This window comes from Oryctolagus cuniculus, chromosome 18 (genome assembly GCF_964237555.1).
Source record: "Oryctolagus cuniculus chromosome 18, mOryCun1.1, whole genome shotgun sequence".
NCBI lineage: Eukaryota > Metazoa > Chordata > Mammalia > Lagomorpha > Leporidae > Oryctolagus > Oryctolagus cuniculus.
In genome coordinates this window covers 49,763,521-49,786,196 of record NC_091449.1, presented here as the reverse complement: position 1 = coordinate 49,786,196, position 22,676 = coordinate 49,763,521, and the positions used below count along the sequence as shown (strand labels likewise).

General features: G+C 57.1%; 3 protein-coding genes across 4 annotated transcripts; 1 reads left to right on the top strand and 2 right to left on the bottom strand.

Moving 5' to 3' along the window:
- Positions 1 to 360: 360 nt before the first annotated feature.
- Positions 361 to 3,245, bottom strand: LOC127491326 (cocaine esterase-like). The gene is made up of 5 exons (XM_051846926.2): positions 3,169 to 3,245; positions 2,805 to 2,949; positions 1,896 to 2,033; positions 1,297 to 1,369; positions 361 to 1,068 (listed from the first exon to the last, which is right to left on the bottom strand). The coding sequence occupies exons 1-5, from the start codon at positions 3,202 to 3,204 to the stop codon at positions 885 to 887; spliced, it is 576 nt and encodes a 191-aa protein (XP_051702886.2). The 5' UTR covers positions 3,205 to 3,245; the 3' UTR covers positions 361 to 884.
- A 4,151-nt stretch (positions 3,246 to 7,396) lies between these two features.
- Positions 7,397 to 12,748, bottom strand: LOC103348486 (cocaine esterase-like). Of its 2 annotated transcripts, XM_070062583.1 has the most exons (5): positions 12,596 to 12,748; positions 9,265 to 10,935; positions 8,708 to 8,845; positions 8,144 to 8,216; positions 7,397 to 7,754 (listed from the first exon to the last, which is right to left on the bottom strand). In XM_070062583.1, the coding sequence occupies exons 2-5, from the start codon at positions 9,407 to 9,409 to the stop codon at positions 7,568 to 7,570; spliced, it is 543 nt and encodes a 180-aa protein (XP_069918684.1). In that variant the 5' UTR covers positions 9,410 to 10,935; positions 12,596 to 12,748; the 3' UTR covers positions 7,397 to 7,567. The 2 variants fall into 2 exon arrangements, with proteins under 2 accessions (XP_069918684.1, XP_008255629.2); XM_008257407.4 differs by lacking the exons at positions 9,265 to 10,935; positions 12,596 to 12,748 and having other exon boundaries at positions 8,708 to 9,257.
- A 6,284-nt stretch (positions 12,749 to 19,032) lies between these two features.
- Positions 19,033 to 21,083, top strand: CIAO2B (cytosolic iron-sulfur assembly component 2B). The gene is made up of 5 exons (XM_070062567.1): positions 19,033 to 19,519; positions 19,674 to 19,753; positions 19,988 to 20,113; positions 20,472 to 20,517; positions 20,849 to 21,083. Exons 1-5 carry the CDS (start codon positions 19,378 to 19,380, stop codon positions 20,944 to 20,946), a joined length of 492 nt encoding a protein of 163 aa, XP_069918668.1. The 5' UTR covers positions 19,033 to 19,377; the 3' UTR covers positions 20,947 to 21,083.
- Positions 21,084 to 22,676: the final 1,593 nt, after the last annotated feature.

The following is a 22,676-nucleotide window of genomic DNA, read 5'->3' as shown; positions in this document are numbered from 1 at the left end:
CAGGGCTAGCCCAGGGCAAAGTCGAGAGGGAGAAACATTATCTGTGTACCCCACGTAGGTGGCAGGGGCCCAAGCCCTTAGGCCCTCCTCTGCTGCTTTCCCAGGTGCCTTAGCAGAGAGCTGGATCAGGAGTGGAGCAGCTGGGACCTGAACTGTCCTCATATGAGATGCCAGCGACATGGGTAGAGGCTTAACCCCTGTGAAAGCAACAGCCCTATACTCCCAGGTTACTGCACTAATGATTCATGGTATCCCAGCTGTGCAGGTAACCAGGTGTCTCTTGAGAGCTGAGGGTCTAAGAAAACGTGGCAGGTTCACTCAGGTGAATGCAACTCAGCCGTGAAAGGACTAAAACCCTTTATTTGTGGCTGCATGGATGGGATTGAACTCCACTCGTGGCAGCCAACCGGGACGAAGCCACGGTGACTCCAGGAGTCCAGGTGCTCTGTGGCCATTAAGAGATGTGAGATCATAGGGCATGCTGGGAGGAGGAGGAGGGGTCCTAAGGTAGCCTGTGTGGGTAACAATCCCCAACCAGCTCCCTCCACGTGGGGAGGGCCTGGGGCTGGGAGGAGAGGAGAGGGAGGGTGGGGAGAAGGAGGAGGGGGCAAGAAGCAGGAGGGGTCCAGAGTCCAGTGGGTGTTGAGGAAGCAGGGCGGGCACTGGTGTTGCCCAACACAGCTGCATGGAGGTGTACTGAGTGAGTCTCACACGAGGGGCCCAGGGCAGGCTTGGCAAGGAACCTCATGCTGTGGGTTCTTCACAACGGTCTGCTGAGTGGATGGAGGCCAGGAGGACTGAGTGGTCACGTGAGAGTGCTGAATGCATGGCTCCTCCGTGGGGGTATATGAGCCTACCAGGGGCCCCAACCCCCACACAGGCAGCTACAGCTCCTTGTGCTGCTCAGCTCCTCTTAGCTCCTGGACCCTCTGGGGCAGGGTGTGGGTCCAGAACTGGAGCCTGCGGGCCTTCAGGGCCTGGCCCACTGCAGGCTGCACGTTCAGCTGCAGGTATCGCTCATCCTGGTCGAACACGGGCCAGTGCGGCAGACCCTCGCCGTTGGGGTTCCTGCAGACAAGACGTCAGGAAGCAGACGTGAGCAGCTCGTGGCCCACCCCAGGTCACTGGGAGATGGGAGAGTGTGCCTGGACCCAGGCCCCTGTGAGTGCCAGTGGGTCCTGCAGCTGGGGAGGGAGCTGTCACGTGACTTAGGACCCTGGATGCTGGTGAGGTCCCCACAGAGGAGGGAGGGCAGAGGGTCCCAGGTCCCTGGGGATTTGGGGGGGGTCTTCTCACCCGTTGCGAGCAAAGTTGGCCCAGTACTTCATCACCCTCCTGCTCAGCAGCTCCTCCTCCTCAGTGAGGGGCACTGCATGGGGGAGGGGCAGGGTCAGCTCGGCCACCCCAGTCCTGCTGCCCATCATGCACCACGCTCACCAGCCCAGGTGGAGCTGACGCTCGGCTACCCGCCAACCTCTATGTCTTCCCTCACCATGCTGCTTTCACTTCCTTCGGATATTCGCCCAGGATCAGGAATTCATCTGGTAGGTGTGTGTCATTTTCATGTCCCAGTCATCCCCTAAGTCATTGACACTGGCTTCTTTGATTGGATGGTTGCTTCCCTCTGTCCCTGGAACATTGTTCAGGAAACAGACCTGACTTTGAACCTGCTGTACACCCAGGCTAGACACTCATCCTGGCCTGGCAGAGGAGGAGGGAGCAGAGGCTGCACCCTGTGGACTCTCAGACCCAAACCTGACTCCGCCCTCTTCTGAGCTGTAAGACTTTGGACCCTGGATCCCATCTGACCCTCCTGCTTTCATCCCAGTGGGGGTGCAGAGCCCCTCAGAGAGAGCCTGGACCTCATCCCATCCTGGCGAGGGAGGAAGATTCACCTTTGCTGCCAAAGTAAAGCGATCTGAACACAAAGAGCAGCTCATCACCGTGGTCGGCCTTTTCGTGGGGCGGCCTGAGGTCCTTTGTGAAGCTGGGTCGATGCTGGAACTCATAGAAGTAGACAGGGGCGTGGGAACCTGGGGATGGACAGGGCGAGATGGGTAACCATGGGGACTGTGGTGACTGTTCCTCGCCACCGCCGGAGAATTAGGCAGGCCGCCACTCAGCCTTCCCCAAACCTGGGGGACAATCAGGGACAGTGTGGAGCCCAGTCGAAGCAGAGTCTCACTTTATTGTAAAAGGGAGGTGTATATATAGCTGAGGTACAGAGCGGATGGTACAGAGCAGATGAGCAGATGCGGGCAAGGGGTGGGGTGTTGTGATGCAAAAGATCCTAGCCACTCCTATTATACCACCTTAATGATCCTTAGGCAGAAGCGCCCTGGGCTGGGGTGTTTGTTACCAGGGATTTGAAACTTAAAGTCAGGTTTTCAAATTCGCGGCAGGCTCAGGAAGTTCCTCTAGGCCTCTCCGGATTCAGCGTCCCCACAGGGGACGACACATCACTGCCACACTAGGCTGGGTCCTGGCAGTATAACAGAATCCCTGGGGGTTCAGGTTCAGTGAGGAAGGCCTGGATTAGATCTTGCCTTAGACTTCGTGGCTATCAGGTCTGGGCACAGTGAGTGGAGCTCACTCAGCTGTCTCCTCCTCCCTTCCATAGCGGAGATGTCCATATCCGGAGCTGAAATTGGGGGTTACTGGGAGGAGCAACAGCAAATGCCCGGCACCCTGAGCCCTACTTAAGACGTGGATCAGGACCAGGACAGGACAGGCGTCACCCTCAGGAAAGGACCCAGCTCTGAGCTGCCCCTAGAGAGTGAGGCCTCAGTCCCAGATGAACTCACGCTGGAAATGTGCTACTCGGAGTGCAGGCATCACGAACATGGCGTCTGCCATCATCTCCTGGAACTGGGCCATGAGGATCTTGGGGTCCTCATTGCTCCCCATGTACTCGTCCATCAACAGGTCCCCCAAACCGGGAGGCAGCATCTGGCCCAGGGGAAGGGGAAGGAGTGAGGGGAGCAGCTCCTGGGAGGGAGGCAGCAGGCTCAGGATGGGGGACGGAGGTCCTGTATAGTCAGAAACTGGGGGAAGAACCAGGCTCCGGGAGACCCCACCCAACACATGGCAGAGCCTTGGTTCCCGGAGACCCTGTGTGGGCAGGTGTCTGGGATGTGCACTGTTGTGGCAGGAGCCTGGGGGCCTCACCAGCTGTTTTGTTGCTTGATGCGTAATCTCCCGCATCGCCTGTCTGTCTCTCTCCTCTTGAGGGTCAGTGGCAAATAGGAGCTGATGGAGAGGCGAGAGTCCCATGTTGGCATGGCTGTGCCTAGAGTTTTGAAGCCCAGAAACCTGCCCACCACATGGGCAATGTGGGCACTCACCTTGGGGAGGACCCAGCCATACTCATCATTGTTGACACCAATGATGCTGGGGACAGGTTAAAAGTCAGCCGAGGCCAGCAGTTCCTCGGGGTGTCTGGGCAGGAAGACTCCGTCCACCACCCCTGGGATGAGCATGAAGGCCTGTGGGGTCACACGGGTCAGGGAGAAAGTGTTTGTTATAGGTATTTTATGATGCTGTCTCTTGGTCCTTACACATGGTTGTTATTCAAAGTGCCCTCCCTCCCCATGGGCTGCCCAAGCGTCCATGGCTGATTTCCTGTGTGACCTCCAAGGTCAGCCCTCACCACACAGCAGAGTGAGTCTCCTGGGCATGAGGATGATGACAGTGTCCTGGGGCCATCCAGGACCCACTCATTCTGACCTCTGACAGCAGCCAGGCCCCTGGGACCCCACTGCCCAGGATTGGGCAGATCCAAACCGGGTCCCTGTGCCGCCCACGGGAGCCTCACCATGGCCTGGGACAAGGAGGAGCAGCAGGAGCCCGCAGACAACGGTGCCAAGCTGTGCACCCTGTCAGTGCGGCCGCATGGTCCGAGGCAGGTCCGTGAATGCACTGCTGTGGGCCGAAGCTTGGCCAGGCGCTCCATAAATGAATCAGGGCCTCACCCAACCCGCCCAAAGGGAAGTTTTGCCTGGGCGGGGAGCAGGCAGGGCGAGCCCGGGGTGGGGCTTGGGGGCAGGTGAGAGTGGGACTGAGCAGGCAGAGGCCAGCACACAGGTGAGGAATGGCCTCCTCCCCTCTATCAGGCCCCTGCATGGTGTGCCGGGACCCTCCCCTCTGTCCTGGGGTTCCTGTGCTCACTGTTCTGGCAGCTGTGGCCCAGGAGGTGGAGAGCAGGGAGCAATGGGCTGTGACTGCAAACACTGGGAGAGTCTGGGGCAAGATCAGGACCCCTCCTAGAGAGAAGCAGGATGACCTGTGGGGACGCGGGACTGGCCTGGCACCTGCACTGCGTGGTGACTGCCCCCAGCACTGCCAGCTCCTCCCCGGTTTCAGGACTCAGTTTACCTGTTCAGCTGTCTCCACAGGCCCCTCCCTACTCAGTCATGGCTCTTTTGAAAGGCACACATGACCCTGGTCCTTCTTTTCCCTTTGTTTAATCATTGACTGACTTAGCATCTGGAGGGAGAGATATTCCCCAAAGGCCTGCGGTGGTTGGGCCTGCGCCAGGCCAAATCCAGGAGTCAGGAACTCAGTCCCGGTCTCTTGCATGGTGTCAGGGATCCAAGTAGGTGAGTTATCACCTGCTGCCGCCCAGTGTGTGTGTGCCCAGGATGCTGGAATCAAGAACAGATAAGGGGGGCACCCCCTGTGGCACCAGAATCCCATATGGACACTGATTGGAGTCCCGGCTGCTCCACTTCCGATCCAGCGCCCTGCTAATGCACCTGCGAAAGCAGAAGAAGATGGCTCAAGTCCTTGGGCCCCTGAATTCACATGGGAGACCCAGAAGAGGCTCCTGGCTCCTGGCTCCTGGCACCTGGTTCCTGGCACCTGGCTTTAGATTGCCCAGATCTGGCCATGGCAGCCATCTGGGAAGACAAGCAGTCGATATAAGATCTCTCTCTCTCTCTCTCTTTCTAACTCTGCTTTTCAAATAAATAAATAAAGCTTAAAAAAAAAAAAAGAAATGAAAAAGAGGCTGGCACCTTGGCTCACTAGGCTAATCCTCTGCCTTGCAGCACCGGCACACCGGGTTCTAGTTCTGGTCAGGGCGCTGGATTCTGTCCCGGTTGCTCCTCTTCCAGGCCAGCTCTCTGCTGTGGCCAAGGAGAGCACTGGAGGATGGCCCAAGTACTTGGGCCCTGCACCCCAAGGGAGATCAGGAGAAGTACCTTGCTCCTGCCTTGGGATCAGCGTGGTGCGCCGGCCGTAGCGTGCCGGCCGCAGCGGCCATTGGAGGGTGAACCAACGGCAAAAGGAAGACCTTTCTCTCTGTCTCTCTCTCTCTCACTGTCCACTCTGCCTATCAAAAAAAAAAAAAAAAAAAAAAAAAAAAAAAAGGCAGATCTGGGACTCCAACCCAGGTACTCCAATATATCATTGTGGGTGTCCCACGTGGCGTCTTAACGGCTAGGCCAAGGCTCCCTCTGTCGGTGGCACTTCTTAAGGTCTATCCCCCTGATCACTTGTGACTTTCCATGTCCCCAGCTCCCCGCAGAGAGGTGTGTTCTGCACATTTCATAGGAACCTGTGGATCTGAACCCAGCGAGGCACTCCCGAGCCCCTGGAGAGGCATGCACTTCAGTGGCAGCTTCCAAAGCCTGTGTCCCTTCAGGCTACAGGGAAGCCAGCGTGGCACAGGATCCAGCCTCAGTCCCAGGAGAAATAGTGTCGGGACCAGCCTCGAGTGGCCTTTGGTACCCGCTGAGAACCAGCCATGGCTTCTGAGTGCTGCCCCTACACCTGCGGTCACAGGAATCCATCAACAGAGTGAAGAAACACCAGCAGAAGGGGAGGAAACAGTTTCAAATGATTCATCTGACAAGGGATTGATGTCCAGAATATATAAGGAACTCAAACATTTGCCTTTTAGAAAGGCAAATGGTCTGAATGCGTAAGTTTCCTAAAGATGCTACACAAAATCTAAAAACTCTGACAGCAGCCAACATTACTGGTTATCAAGGAAATAGAAGTCAAAACCACAACGAGAAACCATCTCACCCTGCTTAGAATAGCTAACATCAAAAGGACAAAAATGATAAATGCTGGTGACGATGAGGAGGAGGGGGAACTCCTCTACGCAGTTAGCTGGAATCTAGGGAGGTCTTCAAAAAGCTAGACACACACCTACCAGGTGAATTCCTGATCCTGGGCGAATATCCGAAGGAAGTGACAGCAGCATGTCAAGGAGACACCTGCGCGCCGGGGTTCTCTGCGGTACTGTGGGCAATAGCCGAGCTGTGGAAGCACTGCGTGCTGATGGGCAGATGAAGATGTAAAGCTGTGGTACATACACAATGCGGTGTGACTCACCCATAAAGGAGAGTGAAATCCTCTCACTTGTGCAATGTGTTTGCACGGAGGACACTGTGTTAAGTGAAATAGCCAGCCGCAGAGAGACAAGCACCATGCTTACACTCACTTTTTTTAAATACTTATTTTTATTTATTTGAAAGAGTTACAGAGAGAGGTAGTGCCCGAGAGAGAGAAAGGTCTTCCATCCACTGGTTCACTCCCGAAATGCCTGCAGCGGCCAGAGCTGAGCTGATCCAAAGCCAGGAGCCAGGAGCTTCCTCCAGGTCTCCCATGCAGGTGCAGGGGCCAAGCACTTGGGCCATCTCCCATTGCTTTCCCAGGCCATTAGCAGGGAGCTCGATTGGAAATGGAGCAGCCAGGACTCAAACCTGCACCTATATAGGATTCCGGCATCCCATTTTGTGGCATAACTGGTTGTGCCACAGCACTGACCCCTGCACTCACTTGTAGACGCTACACAAGTTGACCCCGTAGCAGTAGAGAGAACAACAGTGGTCACCAGTGGGTAGGAGAGGCAGGAGGAGAAGCCTCTGCAGAGGTTGGGTAACAGTTACCAGAATACAGCTGGAAGCAAGAGGGTGTAGAGCTCTAGGTCACGGTAGGGTGACTGAAGTTTATTCCTTATCGTGTATGTCAACAGAACTAGAAGACAGAGTTCAAGGATCCTTAAAGCAAAGAAGGCCGGCGCCGCGGCTCACTAGGCTAATCCTCCGCCTAGCGGCGCCGGCACACCGGGTTCTAGTCCCGGTCGGGGCGCCGGATTCTGTCCCGGTTGCCCCTCTTCCAGGCCAGCCCTCTGCTGTGGCCAGGGAGTGCAGTGGAGGATGGCCCAGGTGCTTGGGCCCTGCACCCCATGGGAGACCAGGAAAAGTACCTGGCTCCTGGCTCCTGCCATCGGATAAGCGCGGTGCGCCGGCCGCAGCGCGCCGGCCGCGGCGGCCATTGGAGGGTGAACCAACGGCAAAGGAAGACCTTTCTCTCTGTCTCTCTCTCTCACTGTCCACTCTGCCTGTCAAAAAAATAAAAATAAATAAATAAATAAATAAATAAGCAAAGAGCGCTAAGTATCTGATTTGACCTTTGTAGCTGCATGCACGTTTGCGGCATGAATGCTGAATGGGCCGGCCGAGTGGATGGCCGTGGATGGAGGATTCAGCCGGCAGTCCCTGCGGGTGGTGCGGGCACTTTCTCCTGAGCCCTTCCTCCTGCCTAACACAGGCGGCTACAGCTCTTTGTGCTTCTGCTCAGGCCCCATCAGCTCCTGGACCCTCTGGGGCAGGGTGTGGGTCCAGAACTGGAGCCTGCGGGCCTTCAGGGCCTGGCCCACTGCAGGCTGCACGTTCAGCTGCAGGTATCGCTGGTCCTGGTCGAACACGGGCCAGTGCGGCAGGCCCTCGCCGTTGGGGTTCCTACAGACAAGACATCAGGAAGGGGGGACTGCGGTCACTCTGAGCCCTGCCCAGCCCAGCCCTGAGCACCTATCTGGGGTCTGCCCAGGCCACCTTGCAGGCCAGGAGGGGTGGGGAATGGGTTTCCAGAAGCAGGAGACTCAATGACCTCCCCCTAGTATCAGCCCCACGTGGGGACAGGGCAACTTGGGCTGTCTTCTCCATCACTGAGGATAATGTATCATGTGTGACTACCCTCCATGTGTCACACATGCCCAGGGCCCATGTGTGTGCCAGGGTTGAGGGACTATCAGGTGAGACAGAACAGATGCATGCTGGTGAGGTCCCCACAGAGGAGGGAGGGCAGAGGGTCCCAGGTCCCTGGGGATTTGGGGGGGGTGTCGTCTCACCCGCTGCGAGCAAAGTTGGCCCAGTACTTCATCACCCTCCTGCTCAGCAGCTCCTCCTCCTCAGTGAGGGCCACTGCAGAGGGAAGGAAGACAAGGTCCCTGCTCAGGCCACCCCAGCTCTGCTGCCCAGCCCAGGGGCACTGTGACCCTGGGGCCCCAGGCCTGGTTCTCTGCCCCACCCCTACCATTCCCAGAGCCAGGCCCTCCCCTTGGCACCTCCCTTTGCTCATGCGGCCTGCCGCTCACTGCATACAGCTCACTCCTGGGCCAGAGCTTCCTTCTTTCTTCTGACTCTGGGGACTCATTTAGGAAACAAACTCGCCCGTGAAACACCACCATCTGCCCTCAGGCGGGACCCCCAGGGCGGGTGGAGGGGGATGCAGAAGTCATTGTCTGAAGGCTCTCAGGTTCTAATTGTGGCCAGGTGTGTTGAGCGATGAGCTACAGGACACCTGAGCCGGTGCCCTGTGTGAACCTCGATTCCCACATCTGCGCAGTAGGGCGCTCTCACCACAGGGAGAGTGAAGACCCCGTTCCCCAACCCGAACAAGGAGGAAGCCTCACCTTGGTTGCCCCAGAAAAACGATCTGAAGACAAAGAGAAACTCATCGCTGTGGTCGGCCTTCACGTGGGGCGGCTTGAGGTGCTCCCAGTAGCTGGGTCGCTGCTGGAACTCATAGAAGTACACGGGGGCGTGGCGACCTGGAGGCAAGGACGGGTGTGGCCAGGAGGCCAGGGACCTGAAGCTCACTTGCTTCCCCCAGGATGACAAGCTGGCTGCCCGTGGCTGCCTGGAATAGGGACAGTGGGCTGTGCACGGCCCAGGCTGCATCAGGGGCAGTGGGAAGGCCTGGCTCATTCATGACTTTGAACTCTCTGGCTGAGTGGTCTCAGGTAAGGCATTGCGGCTCGGTCACCTCAGTGTCCTCGTCTGAGCCGTAGTGGAGATGTCTGTCTCCTAAACCACCATGAGCAATTCCTGAGACGACAGACACTGAGTGCCTGGTGCCCAGGGGCCCAAAGGGACACAGGTAGGGACCTGGACAGGACAGACCACGCCCAGGACCCACAGCTCTGAGCAGCCTGCTGGCTGTTCAGGCCTCAGTCATAGATGAACTCACGCTGCAGATGGGCCACTTGGAGCGCAGGCATCACAAAGAGGCCGTCTGCCATCATCTCCTGGAACTGGGCCTTGAGGGTCTGGGGGTCCTCACTCTCCCCCAGGTACACTTCCATCAGCATGTCCCCAAAACCAGGAGGCAGCATCTAGAAGCAGGTTAGGTAGACTCTGGGCAGAGAGGCAGCAGCCTTGGGGTGGTGGAGATGGGTACTGGGATGGGACAGGGGCTGTGGGACAGCCCAGCTCTGCGGTGTCCCCATCTATAAACACAAATGCAGCCCAGACTTAGCTCGCGGGGTCCTTGTGTGGGCAGGTGCCTGCAGGCTTCTCGCTCCCTCTGCCAGGGCCCCAGGAGCCTCACCATCTCCTTGACTGTTTTCTTCAATAGATCCTGGACGGCCTTGCTGTTCATGTCCTTCTGGTTATAACCAGAGTCAACTGCCTGATTGGGGAGCAGAGAGTTTGCAGTAGGAAGTGGATGAGCCTGGAGCCAAAAAAAGCCCTGAGATCACCAGTGGATGAGCTTCCCTGGGCACTCAGGAACTCGGTCTGGGGCTCACCATGGGGAGGAGCCAGCCATACTCATCGTTGTTGACACCAATGATGCTGGGGACAGGTCAGAGCATCTGGGTGAGCCCAGGGGTCCCAATCTGCTCCTCGCCACCCTCAATCCCCCTGCCCTCCTTATACCCTGCTCGGACATGACCTTCAGCGATGTCCCCATCATGGTACTGGCCTCAGACTCTGGGGAACCTGCGATGCATCTGGATTTCCAGGGAGGCCTCAAGGGTTTTGAGGGCTTGGGTACCACTTCTTCCCAGAACAGGAAGTCTCGACTCTTAGGGAAGCATTAGAACAGGTGTTGGCATTCTCTACTATATCCCAGGACCCATTCAGGCCCCGAAGAGGGCAGTAGACAGTCCCAAGTGCTGCATCAATGCATGGACGCCATGGCTCATGGGAGGACAACAGGACATCCCTCATCCAGAGAACTTCACCACGTCCACGCTTTCCATCTGTAGGAGCGTTCACACGTCCTTGGCCAGTGGTACCTGGCCCCATCTGTTGGCTCAGAGACTGTGAGCATTGTGTGCCCAGGGAACTGCTGCCCTCCTCAGGGCTCTGCAGGATCTGCTGATGCAGTCAGAGTGGCTTCCCGGAGCCAACCTGAACCTCTCCCAGGCACAGTGGCCCTGGTGGCAGGGAACATGTGGCATAAGCTGCATGTAGGAGATGGATCTCTTCTGCTAATGCCTTCTAAGTGCCAAGTCCTGAGCCAGGAGCCTGGCAAAGCCACTGCACCACCCTGAGCCTCAGCAGGCCCACTGGAAACACACGTGGGAATTCACAATGTGCATAGGGACGGCGGCTATAGAGTCTGGATAAATGGACAGTTGGACCTGGCTCAGAGGATCCCTGACTCCCACCCCAGAGCCGGAGGTTCCCTGGGTCCCTGGGAGCGTTTACACGGCAGGGTAGGAGGTCCCGTCCCTCACTCCACTCCAAGCTTCAGCAGGTTCAGGAGGTGCAAAGCGCAGCGGCCCCACAGGTGGCTTGGCAAAGGGAATTCCCAGGAAGGTGTGGACGCCCGCATCGGTGCCTTCCACGTGGACCAGGCTCCCGTGCACCTGCCCCGTGTGTGTGTTCCGGATGGGGCTGGCAGAGTCCTGGCCTGTGGGCAGAGAGGCGCATCAGGTGGGGGCTCCCCATGAGCTGCCCTCCCTCACTGCTGCTGTGGCCTCCCTCCTGTCCTCCCAGCCACCCATGGAAACTGCAAGCACCAGCCTCACAGCTCCCACACGTGCTGTGGCCCTCATGCTCCTGCTCTCCCCAAGCCCACGGAGGTGAGATGTCACCCGTGAGCACAGCCAGATGCCAGCTGCCTGCGGCTCGAGCTGGGGTTGCAGGGGGATGGAGAGTTGACCTGCTGACCTCTGTGACTGTGGTGAAAATCCACGGTGGTGTGCAGTCCGCTCTGTGTGCAAGGCCCTGGGAACCCTGCCGGTTCCTGTGGAGGCCCAGGCATGGCGGCACAGGAGACCTTGGGACCTGACACCTTTGCCCACTTGTGGTTTTCAATTACAGTCTCCTCATCTGGAGGTGCAGTGACCAGGGATGCAAGTAACCTTGCAGACTGGAAATGCTCAGAAAGGGGCCAGCGTTGCGGCACGACAGGTTAAGCTGCTGCCGGTGATGCTGGCATCCCATGTAGCAGCAGCGGTTTGAGTCCCGGCTGCCCTGCCTCCATCCAGCTGCCTGCTGTTACCGGAGAAACTAAAGGGTCCTTGTCTTCACGCAAGAAAGAATTCAGGTGTGAGACAGAGAGCAGGGGAAAGCAGCATAGCAAGGTTTATTAGGGTAGGACATCCATGATGGCACCTCTGTAGACAGGACCTGAGAGAGAGTGCACAGCGTACATTCAGGCTGGTGCTTTTAAGGGGATGGGTCTTGCCTTCCCTCCCCCTCTCCTTCTCTGCTGGTTATTGGGTAGAGGGGGCAGGATCCCCTGGAAGGTCATCAGGATCTTCGAAGTGCAGATACTGGGCTGCACCTGGCTTTGGGATGCGGATGCTGGACCTGGATGTCAATGCCTTAGGCCTTTGTCACACACACATAAGCTCATTTCTGACTTCCTACCTAACACTGCTACTCACCTGGGAAAGCACAGGAAGGCGGCCCAAGTCCTTGGACCCCTCCAGCCAGGTGGGAGAGCCCGATGGAGAAGTGGAAGGTGAGGAAGTTCGGAGCAGAGGCCTTGAGCCCCAGGTGCTGCTCTGGGTGTTTCCCTCCCCTGAGCTGTGTGACCCTGGTGGCAGAGAGCACCATAACCTTTGCCCTGGTGCCCAAGTCCAGCTTCACCCAGGGCAGGTGTATGGGGTGACGGGGACCCTGTGGTCTCCCAGGGCCCGTGTGCTGCCTCAGGACTTCCAGATTCTCAGAGGCCCAGCCATCTTGCATGAGGCCTCACAGGAGAGGGTCAGGGGGCTTCTGCCAGGTGCTGAGCCCAAAGACAGCGGGGCAGGGCAGTGGCGGCTCAGCCTCAGGCACGGGAAGGAAACCACCAGTTCCCACGCCTCCGCCTGGCCCGGGGCTGCTGACCCAGACGAGCGCTGCTCAGAGCCGTCGTGCTGGGCGCACTCCTCGGTGTCTGGGGTGTCGGGCAGCCCCCACGCTCTCCAAGCCTCAGGGGCCCACCCTGGGCGCGCGGGTCCCGCGCTGTCACCTCCGCCCACTCCACCAGCCCAGACGTTGCCCTCCCGCGGCCGCAGGCTCCAACTGCGGGATTGGGCAGATCCGACCCGGGTTCCTGTCGCCGCCCGCGGGAGCCTCACCGTGGGCTGGGACAAGGAGGAGCAGCAGGAGCCCGCAGGCCACGACGCAGAGCTGCGCGCCCGGTCGGTGCGGCCCCACGGTCCGAGGCAGGTCCGCGTGTGCGCTCCTGCGCCCCAGAGGCTGCCCCGGGCGCTCCAGGGGCGGACCCCGGCTTCACTCAGGCCGGAGTCTGGCCTGGGCGGGGAGCAGGCGGGGCGCGCCGCGGGGGCGGGGCTCGGGGGCCCGGCGGGAGAGCGGGACTGAACGGGCAGAGGTCGCTTGGGGGCCCGGGGACCGCAGGTGGGGACGCGGCGCAGTGGCCTACACCAACTCCCCGCCACTGCGCGGTACCTGGGACCCTCTCTGCGATCCTGGAGTCACGAAGTTCACTGACCCAGGAGGGTGTTGGGGGCGGGGCTGCCGAGGAGCTGTTATTGGAACAACCTGGAGGGCTTCTGGTAGGCGGTGCTTGGTCAGGCTCCCACAGAGAACTGGGATGATCTTCAGGTGGGGTGAAGGACAGCCCTTGAGAAAAGCCTGGCAGGTGCGGCTTGTCCCCCAGTCCTGGGACCTCCTCCCTGGCTCTAGGACCAGGTCCCTCATCCTATATATTTCATGGTCTGAGAGTCCGTGGGTCCCCTCTTGACTCAGTCATGGCCTTTCTTTTCAAACCCGCCATGACAGTGGCACTTAAGCACCCACCCACTAACCACCCAGGCCCTCTGCATCCCCATCTTCTGCTGAAATTCCATTCTTTTCTCCACTTGACCAACGACAAAAGCCTGGGGGTCCCATAGCTGGGTCCCCAGCAGGGCACTACTTGTCCTGTGATACCACTGGGGTAGCTGGGAGTCAGCCTGAGATCGGAAACACCAGGAACCCTGCCTGGGTGTGGGAAGTGAGCTGGTCTTTAGTGCTCCCCGAGAACCGGCCTCTCTCAGCCAGCACAGCTGGTGACCCTTCTCGGCACACGTGCTGTGGAGATCGGCGCTTCCCGGAGTCCTGGTCGCCAGCACAGGGAGGCCGCTCTTCTCCTTGGGTCCTAGTCCTCACCCAGTCCTCAGGCCAGCCTTGGAGTCCGTGTCTGCTCACTGTGGATCAGGCCATCACCCTGCCCCTGCCCCATCATGTGCTACCTGCGTCCTTAATTCTCCTTGGGCTCAGAGCCCAGAAGTGTATCTGTTAGGTAGGAAGTCAGATATGAGCTTACGGGGGTGTGACAAAGGCCTAAGGAGTTGACATCAGCATCTGCAACTCAAAGTCATCCCGATATAACCTTCCTGTTGCAGCCCAGTATCTGCACTTCTAACGCCTGCCCCTTCTACCGGATAACAATCCTTCCTCTAAGGCCTGGCGATGCCAGCCAGGCTTCCCCCTGTCTCATAACTTCAGGGGAAAACTCAGAAAGGAATTTTTTGTATTTAATCCAAAAAGTCCTTTGTTCCAGGAGGAGAGGAGGGAAAGGCAAGGTCCATCCCCTTAAAAACCCCCAGCCTCAACCGGCCTGGGCGCTCTGCCCTCTGCCCCTCAGCTGAGCTGCCGCCTGGCCTGCCCAGGTGTATTCTCTTCACTCAACCATGTAACCTCGCTCTCACCCAGTCCAAGCAACTGGGCACTCTCTCAGGTTCTGTCTGGAGAGGTGCCCATCCGTTCTTTTGGATGTCCCTGCCCTAATAAACCTTGCTATTTGCTTTCCACTTACTCTGTCTCATGCCTGAATTCTTTCTTGCACAAAGACAAGGACTCGGCAGTTCTCTGGTAACATATCTGTTAGGTGGGAAGTTAGAAGTTTAGCCTCTGTGTGTGTGAAGACCAGCACCTGCTGTGGAAGCCCCAGAAGCCCAGCATCCTGCACTTCACATCCTGCCCAGACCCTGATAACCTCCCAGGTGGTCCCAGCCCTTCCCCCAAGGAAAGCTCCCAGGATTCTCTCTCCTGGGGACCAGATGGGTTACCTGACCTGATAACACGGGGCAACAAAACCTTCTCAGACGCCCTAAGGGAAGCCCCTCTGCTCTGCCAGGCCCAGCAAATCTGGGGAGGAATTTGCTAATTTTCACCCAACAAACCCTTCCTCCAAGACTCTCCATCCTTTGTCTTGGAGGAGAGGGGAAGGTGGGTAAACAGGCTCCTTTAGAAACCAAGGAGTCCAAACAGGCTATGCGCTCAGTCCTCTGCCTCTCTGCTGAGCCGCCTGCTCGCCTAATTCTCTCCACTCAATGTTGTAACCTGTTCTCCCTCAGTCCAAGTGACTGGGCGCTCTCTCTCTCTCTCCCTTCCATTCTGACGGATGCCCTATCCCCCAGTAATATTACTCTGCTCTCTGTCTCACATCTGAATTCTTTCTTGCATGAAGACAAAAACCCCAGGGCTTCCACAGCCTTTCCTCCAGTGACAAATTGATTTTTTAAAGAGTTGTTTATCTGAAAAGCAGAGTTAGAGAAAGAAATCTTCCTTCTGCTGGGTTACTCCCTAAATGGCCACAACAGCTGGGCCCAGTCAAAGCCAGGAGCCTGAAACTCCATACTGGTCTCCTACATTGGTGTCAGGGACCCAAATACTTGAGTCGTCATCTGCTGCTTTCCTAGCCACGTTAGCAGGGTGCTGGATCAGAAGTGGAGCAGCGAGGACTCAAACTGATGCACTAATATGGGATCCAACATCCCAAGTGGTGGCTTAACCACATGTGCCACAATGCTGTTCTCAGCCAACTGATTTTTGCCAAAGTTGCAAAGAACATACATTAGAGAAAAGACACTCTCTCCAATAAATTGTCCTGAGAAAATTGAATATCTATAGGTAGAAGAATAAACTAGACCCCTTTATCTCAGTATATATAAAAATCAACTAAAAAATTGATTGGAGTTACATAAGACCTAAAACTGTGAAACTAAGAATGAAAACAGAGGAAACACTTTACTACACTGGATAGGCAAGGGGTTTTTTTTGTTGTTGTTGTTTATTTGTGTTTTTTTTTTTTAGATAAGACCCCAAAAGCACAGACAACAAAATCAATAATAGACAAATGGGATTACATCAAGCTGAGAAACTTCAGTACAACAAAGAATGAAAAATAGATTAGACTGTTTATCTGGGAAGGGATTCATGAATATCTCAACAGCAAAAATCAAGTCAACATATTTAAATGTGTTTTTTTTTGAAAGGCAGAGTTACACAGAGAGAAATAGAGAGAGAGAGAAACTCTCCCATCTGCTGGTTCACTCCCCAAATGTCCCCCAATGGTCAGGGCTGGACCAGGCCGAAGTCAGGAACCTGGAAGTCCATCTGGGTCTCCCACATGGGTGGCAGGAGCCCAATGACTTGGTTCATCTCCCAGTGTTTTCCCAGGCACATTAGCAAGGAGCTGGATCAGAAGTGGAGCAGCACCCAGATGGGACGCTGGCACTGCAGGTGCTGGCTAACTGCTGTACCACACTGCCAGCCCCCAAACCAAGAAAACTGATTTACAAAGTGGGGAGACTGGGGGAGTCATTAGCCTGGCAATTAAGACGCTGGTTAGGGTGGCTGCATCTCATAAGGTAGTGACTGGATTTAATGCCCGCTCCAAATGCCGATACCAGCTTCCTGATAATGCAAACCCGGGGAAGCAGCAGCAATGACTCAAGTGATCGGATCTCCATCTGCCACGTGGGAGAAATGAATCGAGTTCCTGGCTCCCAGCTTTGGTTCCAGGCAATTGCAGACATTTGGAAGTGGCCCAGCGTGTGGGAGCCCATTGTCTTTCCATCTCTGTGTCTCAAATGATAGATACATTTTAATGGGCAAATGATTTCAATAGAGAGAGCAATATACAAAAGGACAACAGGTGTGTGAAGAAATGGCTCCACTTCACTGATTCTCAGCGAAGTGCAAAATAAAGCCAGAAGGAGACCTCATCTCACAATAGCTATTACGAAAAAGGCAGAAAATCACAAATGCTGGCGAGGACACGGACAAAGGGAACTCTTCCACACTGCTAGTGGGAACGTAACCTAGGAGAGTCACGATGGAAAACTGTATGGAGTTTTTCCAGATATTTCAATGTGGAACTACATACAATCTACAATTGCTGCGACTGGGTATATATCCGAAGATGGCATTGGTATACGGAAGATACACCTACACTTCCATGTTTATTGCAGTCAATTTTCACAATATCCAAGATGCAGAAGGAACCCGGTGTCTACTGACAGGTGAGTGTATGAGGCATACATAGTACACACACCCAAAGGAATATGGCTTGGCCATAAAAGGAAAGGTCCCCATCTGTAAACACAAATGCAGCCCAGACTTAGCTCGCGGGGTCAGTGTATGGGCAGGTGGCTGCAGGCTTCTCTCTCCCTCTGCCAAGGCCCAGGAACCTCACTGCCATCTCTGCTGTTTTCTCCGTTACAGCCTGGCTGGCCTCTCTGTCTGTTTCCTTCCCATGTGTCCTGGGCCCATGCCCTGGGTGGAGGGGAGAGTCTCCAGATAGGAGTGCGGGGGGCCATTCATGAGCCTCCTCGGGCCCTCAGGGGCCCGGGGACTGGGGCTCACTTGGGGAGGACCCAGTCCCACGCATCGTTGTCGATGCCAGTGATGCTGGTGCTGGGTTGAAGGTCACGGAGTGCCATCCTCTTTGCCCTGGTGGCCGAGCATGGCCTTCTCTCCAGGGGAGGGCTGCATGGTGACCTGCTGTGTCCTTGCGGATCAAATGGGTTGCCTCTGAGCTCCCAGGGTCAGTAATTTTTGTCTCAGGTGCCTTCAGAGAGGGCCAAATTGTCTCTGGCTCAGGGTGTGACATACTGAGGGCCAGCGGCAGCTGAAAGGTCTTATTGTTGTCATTCCAGGGGCACAGAGCCAGCTCCAGGCCCAAGCAGTGCAAGGCGTCCCCAGGTCCCAACTCCCTCCATCGCCCCAAGGCTGTTGTTATCCCAGTGCTTGCTCCTCTGCTGTCAGGTGGACTTGGGCAGCCCCAGCCCTCTCTGAGCTCAGGGCCCCCACCTGCACCCCCACCCCCGGGCCTAGGGTGATCCGGCCAAGCTGTCACATCCACCAGCTCTCACATCCACAGCTTCCTGCGTCTCGGCTGTAACTGCAGAATCGGGCAGGTCTGAGCCAGGTCCCTGTCGCTGCCCATGGAGCCTCACCCTGGCCCCTGCCAAAAAGAAGTAGGAGCCCCAGGCCGCCAGACGAGTCGAAGCCAAAGCAGGGTCAGAGGCAGCTCCGCTTAGCTCTGCTGTTCCCTAGATGCCACTGTGCAGATCCGGCCTCCTCCAGGGGGGAGTTTGGTGCTGGCAGGCAGCAGGCCGGGTCAGTGTCAGCAGAGGTCGCAGGGGGACCCAGGAGCCAGCAGGTGTGGCATAGCCCTCTCCCCTCTGCCCTGGCTTCGGTACCAGGGAGCCTCCAGGTTGATCTTGGAGTCCCTTAGTTCACTGACCTTGTGATGTGGACTTAAAGCAGCTGAGGGCCTTCCAGCAATTTCTGCCTTTGCCCTGCTCCACTAAGAGGCCCACTTCTTTCGTGCCAGTCCACACACCCAGCTTGCCGTGGTGCACCTGAGCCTCCTCATCCCGCTGAAGATACAGAGTAAGTTTGCTGAGCTGCCCCAGAACCCTCCCAGAGACCTCAGGAGTCCCGAGCCCCGCCTACGCTCCACCCTATTTGTATATTCAATTAGGGCACCACCCTCTACTGGTAAAGGGGGCTCCCAAGCTGGGATAGGGGCAATTCTTTCTTCTGAGGCTGCTCGCATCCACCTCTAATTGTGTACTATCTCTTTAATCTGTTTAAGTAAATCCTGCTCCCAGTCTTGCACTTTATCTGTAGCTCTGCTTTCAGTTCTCACTCCCAGAGAACGTGGAGTAAATGCAGCTGGGGGCCCAACCCTAACCCCCAAACCCTTAGGAGCACCGAAGACCCAGGTGCGAGCCTGCGGTGGATGAAGCTGTAACTGGAGGACCCAAGAGGCCTTCTGGGAGGAGGTGCTTGATTAAAATCCCCACAAATGGGAAATGGGCCCCATTTGCAGCTGGAGCAGAGGGGGCAGGGGTGGTAACCGTGCCTCTCCGGAAAGCACCTTGCCTCAGGACTGGCCGCCGACTGGGTCCCCGTCCCCTTGCCGCCCACGGTCTGGGGGTTTCCGCGGGTGCGCTCCCTGCTTCGCCAGGGCTTTCGTTCCTTTTGAAACGCCCGTGTGATTGCTTCTTGGCCTTTCGGCTAAGATCAAGTGTGAAACGCACCTGTGGCCGTGGCACTTCCTAAGGACCCACCCCGGGGGTTGTCCGCGTCCCCCTCTCCCACCAGATCGCGTTCCCCTCGTTTATTCACTTTGCAAAGCTTTCTACGGAACTCTGGGCACTACTGGTTTTATGATGCAGCGGAGAGGCAGGTGCGTCTCCTGGGGGTTTCCGGAAACACCAAGAACCTTGCCAAAGCAGGAGCGGCCCGGCCTGGCTACGGGAGCGAGCCCCCAGTGTGACAGCCCCGAGAAGGTGGCGCCGGGCTCCACCTCGGACCGCCTTTAGCTTTCCTAGAACTGGCTTTGACCTCTACATTCATTCCAGCTCTGCAGGGGCTCGGACAGCCAGCACCGCCGGGGTCCCCTCAGGGCGCCACTGCGAGAGCGATCAGCATTTTCCCGGGTCCAAGAACCCGGCACTCTGAAACCGCAGCCTCTCTCAAACGCCAGGTCGGGCAACGGCAGCGCGGCGTGTCCCTCGCGCGACCCCGTCGCCGCGCCACGCCCCCTTCCTGTTCCCCGGAAGTGCGCGGGTAGAAACGGAAGCGCGCGCCGACTGGGGCTTGGCGCAGTAGTCCCGCGATGGTGGGGGGTGGCGGCATGGGGGGCGGCCTCCTGGAGAACGCTAACCCCCTCATCTACGAGCGCTCAGGGGAGCGGCCGGTGACGGCGGGGGAGGAGGACGAGCAGGTTCCGGATAGCATTGACGCACGCGAGATCTTCGATATCCGCCGCTGCAGGGAGCGGGCGGGGTCGCGGGGGCCTGGGGCGGGCGGTGGGGATGGGGGAGTGATGTGCAGCAACCTTTGGAGCCGTGTCGGGGCCGGGCGTCCCTGGCAGAGGGCGGCGACACGGGGTCCTTTTCCTTCACTTGCCACATCTTATTCGCTCCATCAATGATCCGGAGCATCCGCTGACCCTGGAGGAGTTGAACGTAGTAGAGCAAGTCCGGGTTCAGGTGAGTCACTCGCAGCCTCGGAGAAGGGCGGCTTGAGAGAGCCGGAGAGCCCCAGCTGGGCACCAGCGGCCACGGACACATGGGAGAGAGGGTAGTTGTGCCCATTGTGTGGATGATGAAGCCGAGGCCCAGAGAATTCGGACGCCGTGTGCAGAGTAACAAACTGAAAAGAGCGTGTCTGGCCTGGGGCCGGGTGTGACCCCCCCCTCCCTCCACATCTCCCTCCCACAACAGGTCAGCGACCCCGAGAGCACAGTGGCTGTGGCCTTCACCCCCACTATTCCGCACTGCAGCATGGCCACCCTTATTGGCCTGTCCATCAAGGTCAAGCTTCTGCGGTCCCTTCCCCAGCGTTTCAAGGTCAGTGGCATCCGAGTCCCCTGCGGTGAGACAGGCGCCAGGGTCTGTAACTGGAGGAAGGGGCACAAAAGGGCGTGAACATGGACAAGACCTCGGGGTGGGGCCTGGAAGGATCTCACAGACGTGTGGAGTGTGGCGGCCAGCGCAGTAGACAGCTGTGAAAGGTCTGGCCAGTGGGCCTCTGAGTCAGCAGTGGGTGACCAGTTCTTCGGAGTGGCTGTGGGTGAGATTCGGCTTTAACAGAAGGACCGGGACCCAGAGCTATGATTAGGAGGAAGGGTCGGCTGGAGGGCCGTGGGGGCGGGGCAGAAGGGTGGGAGCTGCGTGGGTGTTCAGGCTCCGGTTGTCTCCTTCCCAGATGGACGTGCACATTACTCCAGGGACCCATGCCTCTGAGCACGCGGGTAAGTGGGGGCTGGCAGCGCGGGCGGCAGCCTGGGGCCCCAGCCCGCGTGAGGCTTTCCCCTCGCCACGGTGGCTTTGAGGGTGAGATCGCAGGAATGCAGTTGCCAGAGACCTCTCAGTGAAAGTGGTGGCCCAGGCCAGCGCTGGGCTAGCAGGGGCAGCCAGGTGGGAGGGATCCCAAGAGGGCAGAGTAGATGTGAGCTCAGGAGGTTGGGGACCCGGGAAGGAGGCGCCTTGTTGATGGGGACGCAGCCTATACCCGGTCCCAGAGGTGAGCGCGCCTGACGCTCTGACCCACCTTCCCACTCCCTCCCTCCCTCCCTCCCACAGTGAACAAGCAGCTTGCCGATAAGGAGCGGGTGGCGGCCGCGCTGGAGAACACGCACCTGCTGGAGGTTGTCAATCAGTGCCTGTCAGCTCGCTCCTGAGCCTGGCTGCCGGCCCCGACTTACCACGTCTGCCCCCAGCTCCGTGCAGAGTGCACAGCCGTTTGTTCAGTTACTGACAGTGAGAAGCTAATGTTTTGCATTTTGTAATAAACCCTTAATTTATATTCGTTTCCCAACATGCCTTGGCATCTTTCATTGTGATGGACTCTTTTGGACTTTGGGAAGGGACAGTGATGGCGAGTGCAGAGAGAATCAGTGAGGTACAGTTTATTTATCTGTAAAATCTCTCCCAGTACTTTGATGAGGAAGAGCTGCAAGTGTAAAAAAAAGGGGGGGGAGGAGGGAGGAATGGGGAAGGGTGGATTAAGAGGTTAAAGGGCTGCCTGCGACCCTGGGATCCCATTTGAGTGCTGGTTGGAGCCCCAGCTGCTCCCTGGGAAAGCAAAGGAAGATGGCTCAGGTGCTTGGCCCCTGCCACCATGTGGGAGAGAGGAAGCCAGATGGGGTTCCGGGCTCCTCACTGCAGCCTGGCCCAGCGCACACTTTTGTGGCTGCTTGAGGAGTGAACCAGCGATGGAAGATTATCTGTCTTTCTGCCTTTCAAATAAATAAATAAATCTTTAGAAAAAGAAGAAAGGAAGGAATTGAATACTTACCACGACCAATAAATTCAGCTCTTCACTGACATGTTGCAATACTGGCCGTGTCTATGTGTGAATATATAAATATAAATGCATTTGAGGATTAAGCTGCAGAAACGTATCCTGTGTCTGTAAGAGTGAGCCTGTATAACTACCATGGCTCTCATCCAAATTCCGAGCATCCTCAATAGCCATTTTAGACCCAGTCACTGCGGCTGGCGCTGTGGTGCAGTGGGTTAATGCCCTGGCCTGAAGCGCTGGCATCCCATATAGGCGCTGGTTCAAAACCCGGCTACTCCACTTCCGATCCAGCTCTCTGCTGTGCCTGGGAAAGCAGTAGAAGATGGCCCAAGTCCTTGGGCCCCTGCACCCACGTGGGAGACCCGGAAGAAGCTCCTGGCTCCTGGCTTCAGATCAGCGCAGCTCCGGCTGTTGCAGCCAGTTGGGGAGTGAACCATCAGATGGAAGACCTCTCTCTCTCTCTCTGCCCTCTATGTAACTCTTTCAAATAAAATAAATAAATCTTAAAAAAAAAAAAAAAAGACCCAGTCATGTGGATAGCCCCCAAATGTCATTCACAGGTTTTTGGTTTTTAATTCAGGCTCCAGGTATATATACTGTGTGTGGTTATCTCCCTTTAGCCTCTTCTAGAATTTTCTCTCCATCCCTGCCTTTGTCTTTCTTGACACTGACTTTTTGGACAGTCCGGGTGAATTGTCTCGGAGAAGTCCCACAGTCTGGTGTGTTCCTTTGTGTGTTTCCTGTAAGCCTGGAGTTGGTCCGAAGGCCTGAATGAGTTTGGGTCTGAGTGTTTTTGATGAGCCCCCTGCCTGGTGGTACCACATGTACAGTGCCAGCTTGTTCTGCTCTTGGTGGTGTTCATCGCCCTCTCCGTCAGCCCTTCTGGAGCTGCCTGGGTGGCCGGGGAAGCTCAGCACCGGGTAGCGGTTGCTCCGGTCTGGGGCCTCTGCCTCTCCCCAGCCCGTGCTGAGTGCGCTTGCTCACCTGAACATTGTGAGCTTAGCCCTTGGCTCAGCCAGTTAGGAGGCCTTTCCCCAGGCTCCTGCCTCCGGATCCCTGCCTCACTCTAAGGATAAGCGGGATGTCAAGAGCCCCTGCCCCGTCCCC